The sequence below is a fragment of the Lottia gigantea genome (assembly GCF_000327385.1).
Source record: "Lottia gigantea unplaced genomic scaffold LOTGIsca_76, whole genome shotgun sequence".
Lineage (NCBI taxonomy): Eukaryota > Metazoa > Mollusca > Gastropoda > Lottiidae > Lottia > Lottia gigantea.
Genome location: NW_008710536.1, coordinates 414,382 through 440,103, shown reverse-complemented (window position 1 = coordinate 440,103; position 25,722 = coordinate 414,382). Strand labels below are relative to the sequence as shown.

Sequence of the window (25,722 nt, the reverse complement as noted above, 5' to 3'; positions counted from 1 at the left end):
GATAATGAAAAATATATTATGACAAAACATGTAAATGTAAACAAAGTGAAATGTATTTGATTAAAGGGAGACAACCTTTGAACAATTAGCTGATTCCAATTTCTGAGACTATGGTATGATTGGTCAAACAAATAACTTGACTTGAAACGCCCGAGTTGGTGTTCTGCTATCCTTGTTCTACTATCATTTCTAATCTACGTAAACGCCATTACATACAAAATGCAGGGAGCCTGTCTGAACAATCAAAGTCGCGTAACCAAAAAATATGATAAAACAATGGCTACCATTGTTGTTCTCCATATAGTCAGAATTCCAACTTGCAAAAAATTAATTAAAAAATAGGAGAAATAACTTCGTAAAAAATATTGAGAAACCTCTTAGGATCTTCTTAAACTTAAAATTAATCTTTGTTTATCAGTGGATTTACCTGGTGTCATAATTATACAAAAGAATCCCTCTTTAATTCAATAAATTCATTAAACTTAGTAATTTTGATACACGCTTAAAATCTCATATAGGCCAAGCGTCTTATTTTATAGAGATTCTATTTTTTAGTCATGGCACCTGGAATGGTAATTCCAAGTGATGAATATAATTTATAGGCCTACACTAATTGATGACCAAGTTTGAGACTTTATATTTTGTGGCTATTCTTAGAGGTAGTATGCCTTTAATCTTTAATCTTTAGTATATTTTCATCAGTAGACATACCTGTTGTCTTGACTATACAAGAAAATATTCCAGAAGTAGCCTAATATTGAAACATGCTTTTTATACGCCCACATCTCTCTATGTGGTCGTAAATTGTTGGCACCCCTGTCCGTCCGTCCGTCCGTACATTTGCTTGTAAACGCTCTAAAAACTAGATTTTTTGATGGAATCAAATGAAATTCGGTATGTGTATACATATTCATAAAACGAAGATCAAGTTCGAATTTAAGCTATTTTCGACTGTTAGAAGCAGAGTTATTGCCCTTGCCCCTAAATCTTGAATATTTACCGCCCGCATGCCGTGGTGGGCGTATATAGCTGTGGTCCACTATCTTTATTATTTAAGTGCTCTTCAATGATTTCATAGATCATTGATAAGAACGGGAAAATTCTGTGAGAAAATTGATTTTATTTTAAACCCTAAGAGAAAATATTGTTTTGACACATTCGAAATTATTTCTTTTCTTCTCAAATACATTGCAAATTCTATTTGTTTTCTGCACGGTTCAGTATCATAATTAAAGATACCTTAACTTATTTGGTCTGAGGATTCCTAATTGGTTTTTATTACTTAAGTTGAACCCATGAGATTTTTCATGAAATGGATTGTAAAGAGCTTTTCTAAAAAATAATTATGTGTATCGGGGACACATCAATTTGCATCATTCCAATTTTCAATCAGACGTCTGTGGTTCCCGCAATTCCATTAAAACTGAGTGTTTGATGACGTCACTAATCGCAAAATATGCTATATCACTTTTAAGACCCTTCGCGATTAGTGATGTCAAGTATTGGTTGGATCACATATTCGCAATTAATGACGTTATCAAACAATTAATTTAATAGAATTGGAGGAACCACATACCGGACTGGGGATATTTTAGATGTCATGAATTACACCTTTGGAAAAAGTAACATTGCCAGTACATATTATTTCATAAATATTGCTTTCAGAACATACTGATTTTTTAATATGGTATTACATGTATGATGTAGGCCTACCGGTACTAATTGAATTAGAGGGCTGGGATCATGCTTGCTTTCTTGTTTTCAAACAACATTTCACCTCGTCATTATTTTTGATTCAAAAGAATGACAATGTTAGATTTTCTTTGGCCCTTAAATTTGAAATATCAGACATGCACTATTTCTAGAATTATTCCTAATTATTGGTTGTTAATTTTTTCTGCGTCATGTAGGCCTATGATCAATTTAATTAATTTACAAGGCTTAAAGCTTATTTGAAAAAAAAAAAGAAAAAAACAATCAATTTGGAGTTTCAAAATCATGAATTTACGCGCTTTGGAAAAATCTCCCGACTTTTCACCCAATCTCCAGATTTGATTTTTAAAGGCAAATCTCCAGGGTTTTTTTTCCTGATCTGTACACATGTATGCATACGTCTGACTGAAAATTGGAATGCAAATTGATGCTTTCAGTGTCTCCGATTCACAAAGAGATTTAGAAAAACTCTTCAAATCTCTTGAATCTAATTATTTTCTTTGCCATTATTTCTAAAATAACAACTTTCATGTTTGCCTTGATATATTATTTCAGTTTTGTCTAATTCATGTCTAATATTTTAATGAAAAAGTTTATGGGATATATAATGAGTTGGTGTAATCTCACAATTTGAAAAGAGATACATTGAACTGAAATCAAGCCCCATAAACAATATCACGACGACTATATTTCCTTTGAATTATTTCAAAGAAGTGAAATATGAATTCCTTTTATGTTTCCAAATATAAAACTTTGCTGTTGATGTCTGTGTTTTCTACTTCATTAAGTATAAGTTACATTATGACATAAATTGCATTTTTTACTTTGATGTTTTTAAGAAATAAATTGCAATTGTTTCTTCAAGACCCGTCGTCAACATGTAAACATCCGTCGCCCGTTGAGGCTACCGTACATTTCAAAAAATGTAAACAAAAATCATAGAAAACGAAATATATCGTCACACCTGATCGTGTCGCATCACGCTTCGGATACCTTGTCACATATTATTGCGCCGATACAATTATATTATTATATATTTAGGCCTCTATTCTATGAGCATTTCAGTTTGTTATTGAATTTTACTTGTTCATTAGATAGCTTCAAAATTATCATGTAGTTGTAATTATAAAAAAGATAAGATGATTGAAAAAAGATTGGGTCGAGTGTACTAAACTAAAACCATATAAACAGGAATAAATTTGTTGGGAGATGGTAGTTATTTTTATAGGAACTGTTATCAAAGGCCTCTTGTTTGCATTTCAAAATATTGAAACGATGTTTTATTTTATAATAAATGTTGGATTTAGTGAGATGATTAAAGAGGTTGTTTGTCCCACTAAAAAAAAACAGAAGCTGTGATGTCCGTTTGAGACTTGCTCGCTAGTCTGAAAGGGTTGATATTGAAGATGGGAGTAATCATATCCTTCAAATGGGATGAATGTTAACGCTATCCAAGATTGCATTATTTTGCAGAATGATAAAAAGATCATGCTAATGTCGTGGAAAATTCATTTCATATATTATGGCAATTCAATTACAGCGATTCATTATTCTTTTTCATTAGTCATTTAAGGCACACATCGAAAGGCACGTCAGTATAGGCACTTCAGTATAGGCACTTCAGTATCGGCCACCCATTTCATGTTTGGCGCTTCAGATTAAATATTTTGGCCTTATGCAGTGTGATGCCACTAACCATAAGTAATGACAGACGGCCAGGGCCTGCAACAAATGGATGTTTAAAATAGGGATTATCAAAGGGCGCGACAGACGTCGGATATATTCTTAGTGCCGATAAAATTTTTTAAAACATCAGTCGCCAGTCACTGGACGACCTTCAAGGACCCGTCTCTTATATCTCATCCGTCGTCTGTTGGAAATATTGCTGGTTGAGCACTGTCCGACAGTCTGTATAGCGAAAAATTTCATTTATGTTTTTCCATATATCATGACTTAAAGGTCCATCGTCTGTTGCTGAGAGCTTTGAATTTGATATCAGCAACAATCAAGGGATGAAACGGACGACGGATGAAATCTTTGCGACAATTGATGGGTCGTCCAAATATGACATACACAATAATAATCTCTTTATTTAAAGCAAATCTCACAATGAGACATAGAATAATTGATAAGGTGCTATCATAGTTATAACTTTAATTAAATTTAATCTGTTAATAATAAACTTTAAAATAATACAAATAAAAATAAATATACACTATTTCCAAATAATGAAGATGTTTGTACAATAATACTTATGAAATATTCAGATCATGGAGTTGTAAACCGTACTCAATCAAATGATATATCAGATAAAACAACATCACATCTAATATTAATTACAGATATACAAGTTTAACTGTAAGCTATTTTATATCTTAACTATAAAACTGATAAATTTGCAAAAGCTCTTTAGCTCTTTGGCATGACTTTTGGATAAAATTTACATTAAGAGTGGAAGGGTGTTCATAGTAATATGGTTTCAGATCCTTTTTATTCGCCCACATGGAAATTGCCGTCGCCTCTGTCTGTCTATCCGTCCTTCCGCATATTTTGTAGGCACAAAAGAGTTTTTATTCAATCTGCATGGATAAAACTTAGTATGCATGCAAATTCAAATTTGGTAACAATCAGAGGAACGGAGTTATTGTCCTTGACTTAATAAAACGTGTCAAATTTGGTTTGTAGATGCGATAAAGGCTAATAGTTATCATCCGATCTTGAGGATCCTCGATATGCTAGTATACATTCATCAGATCTGAGTCAAGTTAGAATTTGGTAACAATCGGATGAGCGGTTTTGCAGTTATTACCCTTGACTGGGTTTTATTTGATCATGATGAAACTTGGCATGTATACTATATTGATGGTATTTATTTGATAACAATCAGAAGAATGGTTTTGGAGTTATTGTTCTTGACTTTATAAATCGTAACAGGCTACAGTTTTTACCCAATATGGAGGGTTACTGACGACGGGTTACTGACGACGGATGAGTTCCCGGCGTCGGGCGACGACGATGTATGTTTGGAATAGGGATTATCGAGGAGCAACAGACGTGGGATAAAGTCGTAGTGATGTCGAAAAACATTTTTAAACATCATTAGCCAGTAACTGGATTTCGTCGTCTGTCGTCAAATGCTGGTTGAGCACTGCCCGACTGTTTGTCGCGAAAAATTTCATCCGTACTTTCTTATAGTATGACTTGTAGGAAATGGTCCAACTGTAGATGAGTAGGGGCTTGTGGACTGAAGTGGGTTTTGGGTCCCTCTCCCGACGGTTGACGGGTTGTGCATCTATGACATGCATCTACAGGAAATGAATGTTGTGAAATAAAAATCTAAAACTGAATCATTTATACTTTGTTCTCTATTTCACAAGTTTTGGCGACGGGTCAATTAATTGTACAAAAACCTCCACGGGCGACAAACATGATATTCCTCGACGGGTAACGGACATTATATTGATATTCCTCCACGGGCGACGGAGCAACAGGCCATGGAGCCATATTATGTACACAGCCAATGAAAAGAAAACTCAAATGCAAACAAATAAAATTGTAAATTGTTAAACTTTCCTAAACCTATTAAATAATCTAATCATGAAATAAATATCTAAATGAAAATCTAAAACTGAATCATTTATGCTTTGTTTCTATCTCACGAGTTTTGGAGACGGGTTAGTTATAAAATTGTACAGTAGCCTCGACGGGCGACAGACATTATAATGATATTCCTCGATGGTCGACGGGCCGTGGAGCCATACTATGTACGCAGCCAATGAAAAGAAAACGCAAATGCAAACAAATAAAATTGTAAATGGTTAAACTTTCCTAAACCTATTTAATATTCTAATCATGAAATAAATATCTAAATGAAAATCTAAAACTATGGACAAAGGATTTTGTTTAATTATCGAGTTCTGAGGTTCTGCAGCATTTAAAACATTCAACTTTGCACTGATCCCGCACTGATCGTAAACGCAATATAAACACTATTGGATTGGCCGCACAATTTGCGGTATATAAATACCATGCAACTATGAAAAAATAATCAGGATAAATTTGACGCCTAACATCCCAATCAAAAGACAGCATTTTAAACAGAGCGACCGCAGACGGAAGATAACAAATAAGATAAAGAATCACAATCAGCACCAACGTGGTAACAATTCGTTGCTGTTTCTTGTAGAATACAATGCGGGATTGATCAGGAGCTGTATTCATCACAGCGGCTATCTGACGTCCGTGTCTACGACAGTGAACGACGATGTACACGTAAGCGGACACTAAGATTACACTACAGACAACAATCGATAACAACATCAAAATGTAACAGTATCTACCCGACAATGTCAATATCACACAAGATGGATCATGTTCATATCCTGACCAAATCGAAGCTGTCATCAAGATGCACATAATGTATATCATGATAATGATGACTATCATTTTCTTGGTTGAGATCCATGCTGTATAGGAGTATGTTAATCTTATTATAAGAACTTGATCTAAGGCGTGAAGAACATTGACCATTCCCGTTATCAATGATAAGCAAATATAGCTGGAGGCTGTGATTAGGCATAAAACTTCGGTGTGCTGATAGTATGTCACTTTCGAAACGGCCGTCACAAGAATAACTACTCCATATAGAAAATCTGATAAACTGTGTCCAATAATACACGCCTTTATTCTGGAAGTTATTTCTTGGTTTCTGAAAATTAAAACCATGCCTATGATATTAAGAATAATGACCGTCGAGGCAAGAGTGCACCCAAGTCCCGTAGCCTGATTAACTGTGGCGGTATTATTTACACTCTCCATCCTGAAGTGAATGTTTCCACGGAATGATTTGTATTTTATATCAACAGCCACATATATAAGGAAAGTCTCATTTCTCAATAAAATAAAGACCGCCCATAGACTATTATTGTATAAGTCAATACATTATAGCCATTGCGAGATACTTCTCAACATGCAGGTCCATAGCCATTTGGGATATTTGGGAAGGGGTTGGGATGGGGGATCTGCATAATATGCAGTATATATAGTAGGTCTACCTGTGAAAATGAATAGTATTAAATACCCTGATATGTTACAGAGCCTTACCGGAACTTTCAATGTGGACATTTTGATTTAAAATGGTATAGTATCCTACCCGTATTTTCTAATATCATTTTATGAAATATTGTCCCGATTACCTTGAACACAGTGGCTGCGCCATAGGGGATGGTCTGACTTGATGGTGGACAACTATTGCCGAGGTTGAGATTCATAAAGCAGCAGTTGTGGGCACAATGCAGCTGGTTTGAGAATAATATTTACATCATTTTTAGAAATTAAGTTAGGCTATACAAATGGGTGTTAAACTCATCACCTAATAGTATCAGAGCATGACTATAGTATTGATCCCAAAATCAAGTTGGTCTTTTTCACCCAATAATGTGTATTTTAAGCCAATGAGACGATCTGATGCGATCTTATCACGACCAAGACTTATAGTAATGTTCTGTTCGACCAATCTGCGACATAGATTCGATCTTTCGGCGATCTATCCTAAGCAACCCGGGCTGATCTAACTACGTACGCTCAATACGATTTAAATGCGATAAATAAACGTTCAACCCTCGCTCTGTATGCCCAATTCTCGACAGATTCTCGGCTGAGATACGCGCAATTTTGTCACGGTCACCCGGATTTGCGTGTGACCCACTGCGACCGTATAGAAAGGCCCGGCGATCGGTGACCAACCAGTTTTTGACAACATGGACCCAATCACTCTTCATGATGTTATATTATTACAGCACCGTGCCCTGCAAATGCATCAAGCTTCTACTTCTTTCTGACGTTGCCAGACTCCTCCTGGTTGTCCTCCGGTATATCATTGGGGATAATATCTTGAGCATCAGCTTCGTTTAACTGTAGTTCATTGGCAATGTCAAATGATGTACAAGTCATTTAAACCTAATGCAACTCTCTCCAAATTTGATAATTGTACAAATAAATAAATAAATATTGACAAAATAGTGACAAATCCAACTTAGATTAAACTCTTACCCAGGATGTTCAACACCTGATGCACTTGGGTCTTTCGTTTGAAACACACTTCCATTGGCGTGATAATCAAGTTTTAAAGAAAAAAAGATAGGTCGTCATGGGAACATAATTATTCTACAGTCATGGTTTTTTTCTGACAAGAGACAAGTTTTATCACAAAAAAGAAGAGACGACAACGATATGGGATTGTAAAGAGGTTTTCTAAAATTGGAATGTTAAACACTTTTCTTAACTTCTTCCAACAAGGATGGTTGTTTTTTTTTAAGCTGAATTCATTCATTCATTCACCTAACACATCGGACAATTGAAAAGACTTTATAATTTTGGAAAACTTAAAAATAAGATATAACAATTCCACAAAACCACTGGTATGTATTGTAAATAAATGTTATATAGGAGAAATCCTGCTCCGTCATTCTGATACTTTTTTCGTAAATAATTGTTTATAAAATAAAAATTCATTTTCATCAGAATTTATTTCAATCATTCAACCAAACAAAATATAAAACTGAAACCATAAATATAACATATCACATGATTATCTTGACACTGACTAGAAACAACAAATATAATTTGACGAACATAGAAACAGGATCTCAGTTATACAATATAATTTAAAATCAGATAACAATTTCGTATCCTTTTTGTTCTCTGATATATAGTCTACAATGTAATCTAAATAGTTTTCTACCAAAGGCCCTCTTCCAATTATATTATTTTTAACCAATCAAATCGTGTCATGTTAAACCCGAATCTTGTGGGATTTCTACCAAAGGCCTGTAACAATTATGTTATTTTAACCAATCAAATCATGTCATGTTAAACCCGAATCTTGTGGGATAACGCAACCCAAAGAGTGTCACGTAAAAAAAAAAATTTCTTGATAAATCAAGGAATAGGGAACCTTTGGGACGGTCCGTTGGTAGAAAACTATTTAGATAGGATGTAACCTAAAATATCAGAAAACAAAAAAATTGTATCTAATTTAAATTCGATTGGTGGTTATAGTGTCTTCAATTTTTACTACTTATTTCACTTTACACATATAAGATAATTGAAATGAAATGGCATTTTGCGTCCTATTGGACTCATATACCAGGGGATCTATAGTGTGCACATGTCACACGTGGCCTTTGATTAATGTCCTACGTCAACATCCTCGACCTGGGTTGATAAATTACACGGTAGGTCAATACCTTGACCACGGGATTGAAAAATAGACCTTAAATTTAGTGAACAAGCCTTAGTTATAAGTTTCAAAATACTAGTTATTTAGTATTAGTAAATACAAAAAATTGCTATACAGATATTTACACACAATTGTAGTCAGATTGTTCATTCTAAAATGAGGTAAAGATAGTTGTAATAAAACTATAACCAAATATCAATAACGTATATTTGCGAGTATAATACGCATTTTTACCGCAAAGAAACATTACATGTAAAAAAAACTAGGGGATGTGCATTATAAGACAGTGACAAAAAGTTAATATCCTTTTACAGATACTGCCAATTATCATTAATGATCAGAGTAGACTTATTTTAAACTTTCTAATGATGAAAAATATAATTTGACAAGAAAAAAATGTCATACCTTTCATGTAACAATACTATTTTTGGAATATTTATTGCAAAGTGGCTCTTTTACATTTGAAGCCTAATCAAATCAGCGGCGGGTCCAGGTTTACGTCTCATGGGCGAAATATTTGAGGTTGCCCGAATTTCTAACCTAGTTATGAGATTTTTAACTCCCCTGCACCCCTACCCTGTATAACATGCCATGTTATATTCATCATAAATTGGAATTGGGAGATGTACCATAGGTTGGTAAGGGATGATGTTGAAATAAGTGACCATTCGAGACAGCCTCTCCTGAAAGACTTTGTTTCAATCCTTTGGATTCTGGACTTGGAGGTGCCGACTTTCTGGACTCTGGAGAGTTGTCACATTCAAGATGATTATTAGTATCTGGAGGTTCATGCAATTCAAGAGACTTATTGCAATCTGGAGACTGAGTATTTCTAAGAGACTTATCAAGAACTTTATCAGTACAACCCATGTCTAAGGTATTCAATTGTCTCTTAACTAGATTAGCATACATTCCACCTCTAGCTAACAGTTCCTCATGACGTCCCTCTTCTGCCACTTGTCCTTGGTTAATTACTATAATCCTATCAGCTGATTCCACAGTGCTGAGTCTATGAGCTATAATCAACACTGTACGACCTTTAACATTACTATAAATAGCTTGCTGTACCTGAAAAAATGGAGTTTTATGTTTCAATATTTCAACTCAAATGATATAATGAAGTGTGCTCATAGTGCAATGTGTGAAAAGTTTATCAGGAGGACTGCATTAGTCTATTTATCTCCATCTGTCCAGGATCTAAATATTATTCCACTTTTGCCACACAGGCTTTCTGTTTGTTGTCTCATCCGAATGTCAAGATGCTTCTTCCATGTCAACCTCTTCAACTTGCATCACTGACAGGGTAAACATGGAAGGTATTTTCTCAACCAATGTCACGATCAGATCCTAATCACTTGGGTTACTGAACAAGCTGCTAATGAATTAAAAAGCTGATCTCGCTAGACTCATTGTGCCAACAGTGATCTGACAAAATCATTACGCACAATATTCACTCAGTCAAATGTTCTGATACATATAAAACTGATCTAAGTAAACAAATGCCAAGAATTTTGAATCAACAAAATTGTGCCCTTATGCCTCTGAAGACAAATCCATGAAATTCGTGATCACAAAAATAACAGATTTCACAGTACTTACCACATGTTCTGATTCAGAATCAAGAGCACTTGTAGCTTCATCTAATATCAATACTACTGGATTACGTATTAAAGCTCTAGCAATTGCTATACGTTGTTTCTGTCCCCCTGAAATCTGAAGTCCCTTTTCTCCAGTCTCTGTCTCGTAAGACTTGGTCATCTTAGTAATAAAATCATGAGCATTGGCTAACTTGGCAGCATTCAGTATGTCAGCTTGTGAAAATTCCTCTTCTAAACCATAAGAAATATTCTCAGAAATTGTTCTAGCATATAAAACTGGTTCTTGTCCAACCATAGATATCTATAACAACATATATAAGTTATATTATACATATATATAGGATATCTAAATGCATTTAACTGTAATTTCCTGAAGAATATTATCACTGTTGAAATAGTCCTTAATACAGAGTGATATAGGAACATATTATTTCATGCTGTGTGATCTTCAGAAACCTTAATATATATATGTTCCACTCGAAAAATATATTTCATTCAAAAAAGTGTTTGACTGACTTAAATACTAGTAAAAATAATATCACTTCTTAGTAACTTGGTCAATATATTCATCATGGGAGCTGCAGTGACTAAGTGAGCTGAAGTTCCAGGGTTCAATCCCAGCATAGATGATACCTGATAATACGGATTTTCCAACCCGATTTCGCCCTGGAAAGAGCGTCTAGTTATTCGGACGGAACAAAAAAAGTGGGCCCCATGTGCTACAGGCTGTGCAAGTTAAAGATTTCCCTCATTGCACACTGCATAGTGTTGCCCACACGGTGCAGAAAAGTATGACATACAGATTCTGTTGTATAGTATTGACACCAGGTAAGAACACTAAGTAACAAACACTCATTTTGGCCAAGTTTAAACATTTCAATTTTTTAGTCAGCTTAGAAGGTAGTCTAGCTTTAAGTTAAGTAAGTTATTATGGAACATATCCAAGAACCTAAATTTCTTGAACATGACTATTTTCTGAACATACCTTTCTGTGTAGATAAGAATGACTATAATTCTGTATTTTAACACCATCTAATAATATTTGACCAGATTGGGTCTCGTAGAAATGTTGTAATAGATTGACTAGTGAAGACTTTCCACCACCACTAGGACCAACTAGTGCTACTATTTCACCGGGCTCTATACTGATATTTATATTCTACAATTAGAAAAATACATTACTAGATACTGTATAACTGTGAATATAGTATGGTTGTATAATACACACTCCTTCTTAGTATCAGAGGAATCTGGTAAGATCTTCGTCAAAAAGGTGCCATCTTTAGCAGCCCCGAAAGCAAGTTTTTGGGGCAAAAATCTCATAACTAGGTCAAAAAAACGGGCAATCTCATTTATTTGGTCCCCTTCTCGGATATAAACCCGGCACCACCACTGTGTCTGTTATCATGTGATCAAAATTTATTTTCAGGGCTCAAATGACCAGCAAGGTATGTGTTCGGTTACAAAAACCTTAAAATTAAGCGGCTGAATTTATGTTGGCAGTAAATAAACAAAATGGCTACTGCATCATTAGAACTCATTAACTCAGTTCAGATTTTTGTCAAGGCAATTTGGTGCTGTGAGTTCAAATTCTCCTCAAAGTACAAAAAATTCTGATGCCAGGGCTAGTGCTTCTGAGAGTTTGTCTGCTGATGGATTTCCCCCCAAATAAGTTGAAGTTTCCTCTGATGAGCTCATCTTTCCAAAGCTATTGATTTACCTTCAAAACTGTAGTATCTAGTCTAGTTGGGTAGGAAAAGTTAACATTTTGAAACTCAATTCTGCCATGTAACCTGTCTGGTTCGTATCCCTTATAATTATTAAAGATGACAGGTTTACGATCAATATACTCAAATACTTTATGTGAAGCTCCTAATGACTGCATCAATCCTGTATATACATCACCTATAGCCTATAACAATTCATCATAGATTGAATTAAAAAATAGTCACCACCATTGATAATGGTGACCATGTTATTTGAAAACAAATGTTGATGGACTCTGTCGAATTCAGGCACTGTCATGGACAACAATTGTAAAATGAAATGGCATGGTAGGTGCGATGCAATGGTAGGTTTCTGTTGTAAGAAAGCAGTTTGTATCACTTGCATCTGAGTGTGCAAGCAAATTTTCTGATAACCTATGATTAAAGGGGAGATGTTCATCATCCGAGCAATCACAACTTTAAGGGCATATAGCATCATTTTCTGGAGTTGATCTGGGCCCTGAATATGTAATTAATCCTCCGATGCAAGTGAATTTTCAGATATTCAGACATTCACCATCCATGGATCATCTTCCTTAGTCCCAGAAACAGGAATTGTAAAACCAAGCTTATCAGTTAGAGTGTTCACAGGGCAAATTTAACATTTTCTGGAGTTGATCTGGGCCCTGAACATGTAATTAGTCCAAGTGAATTTTCAGATATTCAGAGATTCACCATCCATAGTCCCAGAAACAGGAATTGTAAAGCCACGCTTATGAGCAAATTTAACATTTTCTGGAGTTGATCTGGGCTCTGAATACATTGTAAATAGTCTTCAGAAGTGCTAATAGAATTGTATGAAAATTGTTTAATATTGAAAGACTATTGATTCAAGACTAAAATCAATCCCCGAAAATAACAATTGTTGACCTTTAATACTTACATCCAGGCATTCTCCTAGCTGTATTTGGTATAATATAAATGATACTAAATTACCAGCTGTCAACTGGTCAGTTATAACTAAATGTCCACCATAATAAAATGTTGCTATTGTCAATATCAATTCAAAAACCTGGCAAAAACCAAAAATATAGATAATAAATTCTTTAATGTGAATTTGCAATTGAAACAAAACTGCTCACTCAATATTTTTATTTTGATCATGGTGTTTATTGAATATATTTTGAAAACTGAAGGAGCTATACATTTCAATAGGTGATGATCACTTTTAGGGATTTAAGGGGGCACTCGTAATGGTTGGGAGGCTAAGAAGGCGTTGAATACATATAACACAGTATTGAAAGTAGAGTAAATTTGCAACATGCATCTTTGCTAATATATTGGTCAAATATGCTACTATAAATACTTATTAATGGAGTAATGTTCAATCATTTTAACAATGGATATTGAATTAAATGAATTAGTAATTAATCATTTATTATTTATAATTAGTCATGCCATGTCATCATTAATTTAAATGATTAAATAATAATCAAATAATCAGTGAATGAATTCAGTAAGTGGTTTAGAGAGGATAATCAACTATAGTCTAGCCAGTTTGTGACCTGATTTTGATGTTGTATTGTAGTTTAACGGGGCGTTGGTTTATTAAAGTTTTTATCTGAAGATTACATAATATATGGTGATTTGATGGAAATATTTTCAAATATGCTAAGATATCAGTTTATAGAGGATGCAATTTAAAGGGCTCACTTCATAAACAAAGTTTTTCATTGGCTAGTCATGATAATAAATATACCAAAGAAATATCATTAAAGGGACAGGTACAGCAAATACTACAAACTAGGAATTTTACTCACTATTTCTATATGTGTCTTTTCTATATATCACAGAGTATCTAAAAATGACGAGTCGTCATTTCAACATTCAAACACAGATAATTCTGGACACACATGGATTTGAAGGCTCAAATTTGTACGATGAGTTGGCTAAAAAAATTCCCATTTCTGAGACTAAGGTATGATTGGTCAAAAAAGGGCGCACCTGTCCGTTTAAAGAAATCTTAAAGAGTTTTCTAATTCTTCTATGTGTATCAGGGTCCATGATAGCACCATTTGGCACCATTCAACTTTCAATTAGACGTCTGTGGTTTCTGCAATTCAACTAAAACTAAGTATTTGAATTCGTCAAGAATCGTAAATCGCTTTATTTGATAAAACATAGTAAAACACTTATTTTTAGTCGAATTGCAGAAACTACAGATGTCTGATTGAAAATTGGAATTCAGACAAAAATTGGAATTCAAACAAAAATTGGAATTCAGACAAAAATTGGTGGATGACATACCTCATTGGAGATCACATAACCTCCATATATCAATGCTAGTTTAACACCTAATCTATAGGTAATAGTTAATGCCTTGTAATATCGTGATTTTTCTCCACCTTCATTAGCAAAACTACGAACTGTTCTCATTGTAGATAAGGCTTCTTCTGCTATAACGTTAGCTTTAGCCAAACTATCTTGTACTTTTTCTGACAATGTCTGCAATAAAATTTAAATGGTAGAGGTCAATACAGCATAGATAAGTATTTTTCCAAAATAATTTGTGGTAGAGGAGACTGAAATCATCTGCTTGAAGCATCTTTTAAGTACCATAGTGGAACCAAGTTCCAGTGTTTTTCCATTCACTGACCAAAATTATAACCTTTAATAGAAAAGCAAGGATCATAGCTAAACTTATTCATGCTAATTACCATAAATATATGATACCATAATAATTGGCAGGCCAGTGAATATTACTGTACTTTTATAATAAGTACCATTATCTTAGATATTATGACACCAATAGGTTTGCATGAAATGTTGATGAACTTCATAATTAAAAAAAACATGAAATATTACTGAACTAACTTCATAATAAGTACCATAATCTTTAAATAATATGATATTGGTACACATGAAATATTACTGAACTTACTTCATAATAAGTACCATAATATTTAGATAATATGATATTGGTAACCATGAAATATTACTGAACTTACTTCATAACAAGTACCATAATATTTAGATACTATGATTATAATTGGTAAACAGGAAATATTAATAAACTTATTTCATAATAAGTACCATAATATTTAGATACTATGATTATAATTGGTAAACAGGAAATATTAATAAACTTACTTCATAATAAGTACCAAAATATTTAGATACTATGATTATAATTGGTGAACAGGAAATATTAATAAACTTACTTCATAATAAGTACCATAATATTTAGATACTATGATTATAATTGGTAAACAGGAAATATTATTAAACTTACTTCATAATAAGTACCAAAATATTTAGATACTATGATTATAATTGGTAAACAGGAAATATTAATAAACTTACTTCATAATAAGTACCATAATATTTAGATACTATGATTATAATTGGTAAACAGGAAATATTACTGAACTTACTTCATAATAAGTACCATAATATTTAGATACTATGATTATAATTGGTAAACAGGAAATATTATTAAACTTACTTCATAATAAGTACCAAAATATTTAGATACTCTGATTATAATTGGTAAACAGGAAATATTAATAAACTTACTTCATAATAAGTACCATAATATTTGGATACTATAATTATAATTGGTAAACAGGAAATATTAATAAACTTACTTCATAATAAGTACCATAATATTTAGATACTATCATTATAATTGGTAAATATGAAATATTAATAAACTTACTCCATAATAAGTACCATAATATTTAGATACTATGATTATAATTGGTAAACATGAAATATTAATAAACTTACTTCATAATAAGTACCATAATATTTAGATACTATGATTATAATTGGTAAATATGAAATATTACTGAACTTACTTCATAATAAGTACCATAATATTTAGATACTATGATCATAATTGGTAAACAGGAAATATTACTGAACTTACTTCATAACAAGTACCATAATATTTAGATACTATAATTATAATTGGTAAACAGGAAATATCAATATACTTACTTCATAATAAGTACCATAATATTTAGATGCTATGATTATAATTGGTAAACAGGAAATATTACTGAACTTACTTCATAATAAGTACCATAATATTTAGATACTATGATTATAATTGGTAAACAGGAAATATTAATAAACTTACTTCATAATAAGTACCATAATATTTAGATACTATGATTATAATTGGTAAACAGGAAATATTATTAAACTTACTTCATAATAAGTACCAAAATATTTAGATACTATGATTATAATTGGTAAACAGGAAATATTAATAAACTTACTTCATAATAAGTACCAAAATTTAATAAACTTACTTCATAATAAGTACCATAATATTTAGATACTATGATTATAATTGGTAAACCAGCAAAGGTAACTAGAGACATTTTCCATGATAATTTAAACATAAAAACTATTACACCAACTACAAAATTAAACATTCAAGGGTTAAAATCAGGATATTTTCGAATTTGCTACATAAAAACATCTTTCATGTTAGGAAATGTGACATTTCCAAAACAGAATACATGTATTAGACTGAATTTTCTAATGGAATTGGTTCATCCAGTTAATTTATCCCACAACAAATATATTAAAGTTAATTCATTAAGAAATTTAAAGAGAGAAAAGTTTAATTATATTTTTGTGCACTATGTCTGTTACTACTACCTCAAATCATAAAGAGATGTATCTTACATGATCAATAGACTATTCGTTTTTTAAGCTTCTTAAATAATGAATAGTTAAGAAAATTTTGTTACAGTACATACTTGAAGTAATCAGACTTCGTAAAAAGACGTTAATGTTGAGCGCTAAAGCATCACTCATAGTTGATGTATCACTGGTCAATCTTGACACCAAATCTCCTGAAATATACAACAGATATAGACACTGATTTCATCTAAAACATACAACACAACAGATAGTAGAGATATCACTAGTTTCATCTGATATATACAACAGATAGTAGAGATATCACTGGTTTCATCTGATATATACAACAGATAGTAGAGATATCACAGGTTTCATCTGAAACATACAACACAACAGATAGTAGAGATATCACTGGTTTCATCTGATATTTACAACAGATAGTAGAGGTATCACTGGTTTCATCTGAAACATACAACACACCAGATAGTAAAGATATCACTTGTTTCATTTGAAAAATACAACAGATAGAGATATCACTGGTATCATCTGAAAAATACAACAGATAGTACAAATATCACTGGTTTCATCTGAAACATACAACACAACAGATAGTAAAAATATCACTGGTTTAATCTGAAACATACAACACAACAGATAGTAAAGATATCACTGGTTTCATCTGAAACATACAACACAACAGATAGTAGAGATATCACTGGTTTCATCTGAAACATACAACACAACAGATAGTAGAGATATCACTGGTTTCATCTGAAACATACAACACAACAGACAGTAGAGATATCACTGGTTTCATATGATATATACAACAGATAGTAAAAATACCATTGGTTTCATCTGGTATATACAACAGATAGTAAAGATATCACTGGTTTCATCTGAAACATACAACACAACAAATAGTAGAGATATCACTGGTTTCATCTGAAACATACAACACAACAGATAGTAGAGATATCACTGGTTTCATCTGATATATACAACAGATAGTAAAAATACCATTGGTTTCATCTGGTATATACAACAGATAGTAAAGATATCAATGGTTTAATCTGAAACATACAACACAACAGATAGTAGAGATATCACTGGTTTCATCTGATATATACAATAGATTGTAGAGATATCACTGGTTTCATCTGAAACATACAACAGATAGTAGAGATATCACTGGTTTCATCTGAAAAATACAACAGATAGTAGAGATATCACTGGTTTCATCTAAAATATACAACAGATAGTAGAGATATCACTGGTTTCATCTGAAAAATACAATGGATAGTAGGGATATCACTGGTTTCATCTGAAAAATACAACAGATAGTAGAGATATCACTGGTTTCATCTGAAATATACAACAGATAGTGAAAGTAACATCATACCTGTTCGAATGTTGTCAAAGAATCCTATTTCCTGCTGTGTTATAGATGAGAAGAGATCATCTCTAATCCGTAAATTTAATCTAGCCATAATATAGGTAAAGATAGAGCCTCTTAATCCAGCAAATATAGCACTACAATGAAAAGAATATATGTTATGAAGAAAAATGTATATTATGTACAATTGGCATTCAACACATAAATACTGATGTAAAATAGAACTTTCTAAAATAGTTCAAACATAGTTGAAAAATATTTAGTTTATGAGCAGAAATTTTTTAATCATTTGGATGAAACATACTAGTAGAAGTTACAAAAGTTTATTTTAATTTGATTGTAGATGAATCATTCATGGGAATTTCATTTAAAAAAGAATACATTTAGTTAAAAAAAAAAAAAAATACAGAGAGCCAAAATTGAACTCTTCAGTCTGTTTCTCTACTTTGCCTAAAGTCAAATTTTTGGAAAAGTAGCTGCCCTGATGAGAATTGTTCATCCAGTAGGCCTACACATGTTATCAGCATGATATGAGTTATAGTCAATTAGAATATGCTAAGGTTAGCTTACCTTGCTAAAGTTATTAGAGACATAGTAATCAATGCATTAATAAATTTAGTCTGAGATTTCTCTATAGCTATACCATCAATAACTTGTCCAGTAAAATATGGTAAAAAAATACGACCTGAAAATACATAAAGCATACATAGTCATTATAAGTACCGAGCATGTACTAGTGATGCAGGACCAAAATAGTCAAAAAAAAAGCCTCTATTCCTGTCTCTGATGGACATTTTGATAGTGTTGTCAGCTGCAGTAGAGTCAGAAGAAAAAAAATGGGGATTTTCCACACCTCCAAAGATGCGTTTTCTCTAACATAATATTGAATTACCATTATGATGATTGTATATCAGTGTTGGGCAACACCGTAACTTTTGTATTGCTAGTATCATGTGACTCTGTGTCAGAGTCTGTTACCTTTGAACTTTTGGCTGCGCAGTTTTAAATGGCTGATGCTAGATCAGTTTTGCCAGAAAACAAAAGAAAGCTTGTACTTAGGGTAAGCATCACAAAAGGATGGATTCATAATGCATAATTGAAAAAAAATTCTTATTAAGTTTGGTTGTTGTTTTAAAAGTGAGGCATATATCTCCATTACACTACAGCCATGGACAGAGAATATGATAGGATAAGCAGAAAGTGTGATGAATCAACTTACCAGTAGAAGACAAAGTAAGGAATAAAAAGGCAGCTAATAAATAGGGTAAATCTGGTTTGGAGTAAGCTAATAATCGCATAACACTTGCTTTATTTACTTCTTCTTCTTGTTTGTCTTCTTCAGTTTCTGCTGTGTCTTCCTCACAATCTGTATTTATATTCAGACATCTTCGATCTTCTTCAGTCACACGACAAATACGAGGAGTCACTTTTATCAGAGTCAACAAATACCATTGGACTCCACAAATCACACAGGAGATAAATCCCCAAGATAAATTCGCCCAAATCCATAGGTCACGTAAATTAGAACCGATATCGGCTAATCCAAGAAGTTTGACAACAACAAATATACACATTGCCACGGAAACCAAATAAAATACTGCAGCTGCTTTTTTAATGGACGGAACTGCATCTTTGGTGTTATATATCACAGCAAAAATTGCACCAAATACAGGACAAATCCTTATTAATGATAGACACCACACGTCTACCACAGATGTCCTAAAGCTGTAGTTATAAAAACCATCTAAAAATTCATGTCTGAAATCAAGTCTATGTGCAAAAAGTAACGTGGATGTTAATATATCTATTATGCAGAGTAAGGAACAAATACACACTGTATACAATTTGTCCATTTTGACAATTCTTATCAACTCAAACTGGAGGTGGTGAATTGATCCAACACATCAATAGTAAACAGGAGTGGATGAGTCTTTTATAGATTTCAACTGACAAAATCACTGAAATTGAAATAAAATAAAGTTTTAAAACCTACGGTTGTGCTGTAGATTGCACTATTGAAGACAGGCAACACCATGCAGTGTACAATGACAAAACTTTGCTGGGACAGCAAGATTTGCCTTTAATTTCCCTCTGTCCAGAAATTCTCTACCACACAGGACATCGATTTATTCAAGCCTAGATCCTTCTTCAATGTCAATACAACCTAATACAAGATACAATATCATATTCACTATTAGTTTTAGATAAGGCAAAAGCTTTGAGATCAATAAACTGAAAGCTTAGTCAATTGGAATACTGATTTGATATGTGTTTATTATTTACTAATCATGACAAGTAAACAGATGTGCTGTTTACATTTATCATGTGTTATATCCTGCGTAATATTAATATATAATAAATTTTAGTTGATTAATCTAAACAAGCATAAACAATTTTTTATATGTTATCTTAAATTTTGATGTGTAACAGCGATTGGGTGGAGATTACCAAATTGAGATCAAAATTGACGGAATGCTACCGATCAATAATAGAAATATTTTAAGTGAGAAAATTTCTAAATACTAAATAAAAATCGTGTCCAAATTTTTAATTCATGGGTCATAGAAGTGTATTATTCTTTGATCAGTTATTATAGATTAATGTGGGTAAATGATGTGCTGAAGGGAAACTATGTGGAAGAAATTAATACTTGTCAACAGGTACAGGAAAATATAACGCTGACATTTAATCGATTATATTTCGATGATTGATAATCAAAATTATAAATTCCTAGCGACTATAATCCATTATTTTACCCAGTCCTAAACACCAATCACTAAATCTCCTACTGTTTCAACGACCTCCCCATTCTCCACCCCTGCCTTAAAAAAAACAACCCACTTACTTAACAGTATCAGTACTTAAACATTCTAAAGGCTGTGAGTATCAGAGTTGTACAAAGCCTCTGAGACACAAAGACAAATAATAAAAAGTGATTACAAAATCTATTGATCCAAATAATGATATAATTATACAAATAGCCCTTATCCATTAATAATAAAATAAATAACCAATAATGAGCTCTTGATCTAACTATATGGAGGTACAACAAAATTATTCGTGTGTCGAGGATTAAAATACCAATGTTGTTTATACAAAATGCATAATAAGGTCAATGCTGCAATGCTGTTTTAGTAAACTTCAAAATCCAATGAAATGTCACATGAATACAGCTAACACTTTGAATAAGGCATTCTGCATTAGACACTTTGTATTAAGTATACTGTAGAACTACCTCAGTCATCTGCAATACACACATTGCATTAGTAACTTAGTAAGCCTTGAAGCTATACCATATATTGAATGATGACGTATTCATTTGCATAAGAAACGGCCGAAACGTACGAAAATTTTCAAATATAGGCCTACGCTATAATGATGCAATTTTCGTGCAGTTCCACTCCAGTAATCTGAAGAAAACATCGGCATCACTTTTAACAATGCGGTACGGCTGATATTTGAATTCTCTTACATTGAATTAAAATTAGGCAGGATCCAACTCTTCCTTGTAAAAACTTTTTCATAGAATAAAATTACAAACCTACCTTGATTTATATGTGCTTTCAGTCATTTCACAATCAATATGAAACAGCAGGCGATTTTACTTTTCTGATATGGCTTTGTTTATATGGATGTAGAGTGTGTCGCGAGTAATTCATAAGGAGTTATCTTTCAATAGGCTTCAGCCTACTGTAATTGTCTACGAAATGGAAAAGTGCAAGTCATTTCTTATTCGTCGGTGTTCACCCTGTAGTTTTTAAGAATTCACTTTGCAATTCAGTCTACTAGACAATAATTTCGAATTAATCGGTGGTTAAAAGGTGATAGACTCTGTAACAGATTCGATGGATGATCACTCACATGTGTCTTCATATTAAGGCCATATAAAGTTTACAAACCTTTGAAGAGACATTTGAAGATTGTTTTATAAGTATTTCGGCACAATATATTAGTGATCAAAATCTCAAAACTCAATATCTGAATATTTTGAAATGATATTTATTTTAGGCTATATAATTTATAAAATTTGAAGAAAATGAAAATTATAATACAATATATTTATATGTCCAAAACTTTCTGATTCTCACCAGGCCTCTGAAAACCAATTTTTGATGGTGATTATTAAGAGTTAAAAAAAAAACGATACTTTTGAAATGCAAGAATTTTACAGCTGTTTCTATTTTCAAGCTTCAACACAATCTATGAGGCATAACATAATTTCTTGATAATGGCTTAATTTTTCTGACTCCAGCTTATCACCATCTATCAAGGCTATCTGAGACCAGGTAAAAGTCACAGGTTTCAGACTATATTTTTATGATACAAATAAACATCATATGATTAAAGTATGTCCTGTTCTTGGCTGTTAATGTCCAGCTGGTGATAAACTTTTATCCATAAACTTTCTCTTTGCAAAACATAACCACCACTACAAAATATAATAATAATAATCAATATATGAAGCTATCTGTATCACTTTTCAGAGTGAACATTCAGTGTTCAGATTGTCCAAAATTAAATGAAAGTAGCTGTTTACGTGTTGTTATTCGACCTTTGCTTAAAGATGGGTTCCCCTAATTTCATTCATGAAAATGAAAATGCTATCACTTATAAATTCACTTAGAAAATTCCTGCTTGTCTCACATGTCCATAATTAATTCAAAATTAACTAATTTAGAAGAGAATTACCAACAGAATTCCAATGAGTGACTGATCAAGAAAAGTCAAAAAGTCTTTTTTTGTTTATCCTGAACATACATGGACATTTATGATTGGTTAATACTCTTAATTATATATAATAAAAACATAATGATATCATTAAGAATTCAATAGAAATACCAATTAATCAAATAGTTTGCTTAATTTGACACTAAACAATAAGGAAACCCATCTTTAAAGTTGTGAGTTTTAAAGTAATAAGAATGCAAAAGCTACTGCATCATTAAGCTGAGATACACATGAAACTAGTTTATTTTGTATCATACCTTGCTTGGTTTATCTGATTGCTGATCAAAAACTCTGTCTATCATTCTTAGTCCTGTTTCTTGTCTTAATTGTTGTAAATAAGCTCTCATGGTTTCTGAAATATATATAGCCAGTGCATTGTCATTTCTGTAAGATTACATAATTTCACAGAAAATAGTCTATTTTATTGTAGACAAACTGGAAGTTAGATTTTCACTCTGAAAAGTAATATGGGCAATAACAAAGGAACTTACCATCTTCTTGTCTGGAAGGCTTTGAGTACATGGCATTTAATGGGAAACCCCCTTCTCCTGGGATTGGAAAATTGGTTATACCTAATGTATACATTTCTTTTTCAGCTTGACTTCGAGATGAACACTGTGAAGATAAAGAGATACATTTGTCAATGGCATCAAGTACTTTAAGTCTATTGACACCTACCCCATTACTTAACAGGGCAGAGATTACAACCGATACAATTTTTAAATTATTCAGAAATAGGAATGAATCATGGCTACCAATATAAAGGCTAAACTGATGTGAATGACTTTTTCATTATATCATCAATAAATTTTATATCCATTATCTTTATTTACTGTTTTCTTCATTTTCATGCTGGATTCTAACTGAAATGTGGCTTGATCAAAGCACTTCAATACAGGAGTATCTACGCACGTTTGGGTTTGTTTTACAACAAAAACATGAGAAGTCCACTGTATTTTAGGGTGATCAAATTTGTAATGAACAAAATAATCTGGCTTTGGCAGTTAAATTACTACAGATCCGACATATTCAAACTCACCCTTTGTAATTTTTTTAAACATTCAGTAATATAAAGGGTAACGTAAATCAATGTTCTATCAGCTTCACTCTGAAATAAAAAGTCAAAATAAATTATCATTTTTTTTTTTATCAAATTATTTTGGACACTTATTGTTTCTATTTGCATCATTGTGACTTTCCATACACTGTCTTTATGGTTATGTGCGTAAAGCTTATATCACAGACAAAATGCACTCAACTGGGAAATATGAAAGACGTCTCCCAATATTAGGTCAATAAAGTGCACTACTCCCAAATTAAGAACATTTTCTTTAGTTTTTCCCATAAGTTTAGGTTTGGTGACAAGTGTATATATTTATACTTAGATTAAGAAAGAAATCGGATTAACAAGGATCATTGACAATTGGCTGCTCACATGTGTCCACGGTCAAGAAAATTGAAGGTGCTGGCTGCATCAAGAGAGGGTGGTGTTTAATAGAGGTAAACTTGGTTCAAATTTGCATGGGGGGATTTTTAGTGGCTGTTCAATGGAGGGTGGTGCTAAATACAAGTGACTGTTGGTATCATGAAATAATTTCCGTCAAATCTTGGCATGTTAGCTGTGAATGGTCACACATTATTGATTTAAAAAAATCTGATGTCAACTCACCTTAATTTCATAGTTTCTAAAGAAAATATTAGCTTTAAAAAATCCAATGGCCTCATCAATTATGTCACTTCCATTTACTACAAAAAATATTTTCATTGAGTTAGAAAAATTCAAAAGTAATTTTGATGAAAGCTACCAAATTTCACACATTATTCTCCATCAGAATATTTCCTTAATAATACAATGAATTTCCAATTGTTTGTTATATTTGATTATATCTGAATTTTCCTAAGAGCCAAAACTGCAATGTTATCGAAAGCTACAAAACCTACCTTCTTTAGCAGCTGGTCCTTTATACTGTGTTTTAATAGGTAATAATCCCATATTTCCAACTAATCTTGGACATGGTAAAGAGGAATGATATGCCTGAAATACCAAAATAAATCATATGTCTTTCAACATACATAGTTTTGATTACAATAAATATTTTATTCAGAGACAAACACAAATACTACTAGGAACCATTAGAATGGCATGGGATCTGTGTTCGCCCCTGCTTGCCTCAGGAACTATAAACATAACTTGAGTCTTCCCTGACTCTGTCCATCTCTGACAAGGAACCATTGAAATGATCCTCTGTCCCTCCCTGTCATTAAGGAACCATGGACATGGCATGGGATCTAATCTGTCCCCCGTACCACTGCCACTACAGTCTGTCACTGTCACTGTCAGTGTTCAAAGTGTTACTGTCAGTCTGTCACTGACATTTGTCACCTACTCCATGCTCAAAGTACGAAAAGCTGGATTGGTTGGATCAGATTATTTTCTTTTGAAATAAGGTGAACAAAACTATTCAACATACCGGCATTATGAGAGATAAAAAATCGCCAAAAAGTTATAAAATATAAAGTTCCACCCTTCTGAATCAACTTCCGCCTACTTTGACTTCCTCTTTTAAGTCACGTGATCTTATTTGACATGGCCGCTTACGCCAACAGAAAGATATTCCAAGCTTCCAAATTTATCAATTATTTCATTGAAAATGAATAAAAAATGTGTTGATAAAAATTCAC

The 25,722-nt window shown here is 32.7% G+C and overlaps 2 protein-coding genes across 2 annotated transcripts; both read right to left on the bottom strand.

Annotated features, from left to right (window-relative positions):
- Nucleotides 1-3,049: 3,049 nt before the first annotated feature.
- LOTGIDRAFT_179605 (hypothetical protein) lies at nt 3,050-19,886 on the bottom strand (the record flags this gene model as incomplete). Its single annotated transcript, XM_009066395.1, has 12 exons — nt 3,050-3,093; nt 9,817-10,021; nt 10,553-10,852; nt 11,537-11,710; nt 12,272-12,463; nt 13,201-13,329; nt 14,565-14,762; nt 16,577-16,686; nt 17,033-17,128; nt 18,319-18,449; nt 18,883-18,997; nt 19,532-19,886. 12 exons carry the CDS (start codon nt 19,884-19,886, stop codon nt 3,050-3,052), a joined length of 2,049 nt encoding a protein of 682 aa, XP_009064643.1.
- A 2,405-nt stretch (nt 19,887-22,291) lies between these two features.
- On the bottom strand, nt 22,292-25,613 carry LOTGIDRAFT_196504 (hypothetical protein). The gene is made up of 7 exons (XM_009066394.1): nt 25,512-25,613; nt 24,982-25,075; nt 24,710-24,786; nt 24,080-24,148; nt 23,532-23,655; nt 23,298-23,392; nt 22,292-22,741 (listed from the first exon to the last, which is right to left on the bottom strand). The coding sequence occupies exons 1-7, from the start codon at nt 25,515-25,517 to the stop codon at nt 22,679-22,681; spliced, it is 528 nt and encodes a 175-aa protein (XP_009064642.1). The 5' UTR covers nt 25,518-25,613; the 3' UTR covers nt 22,292-22,678.
- Between the last annotated feature and the right edge of the window lie 109 nt (nt 25,614-25,722).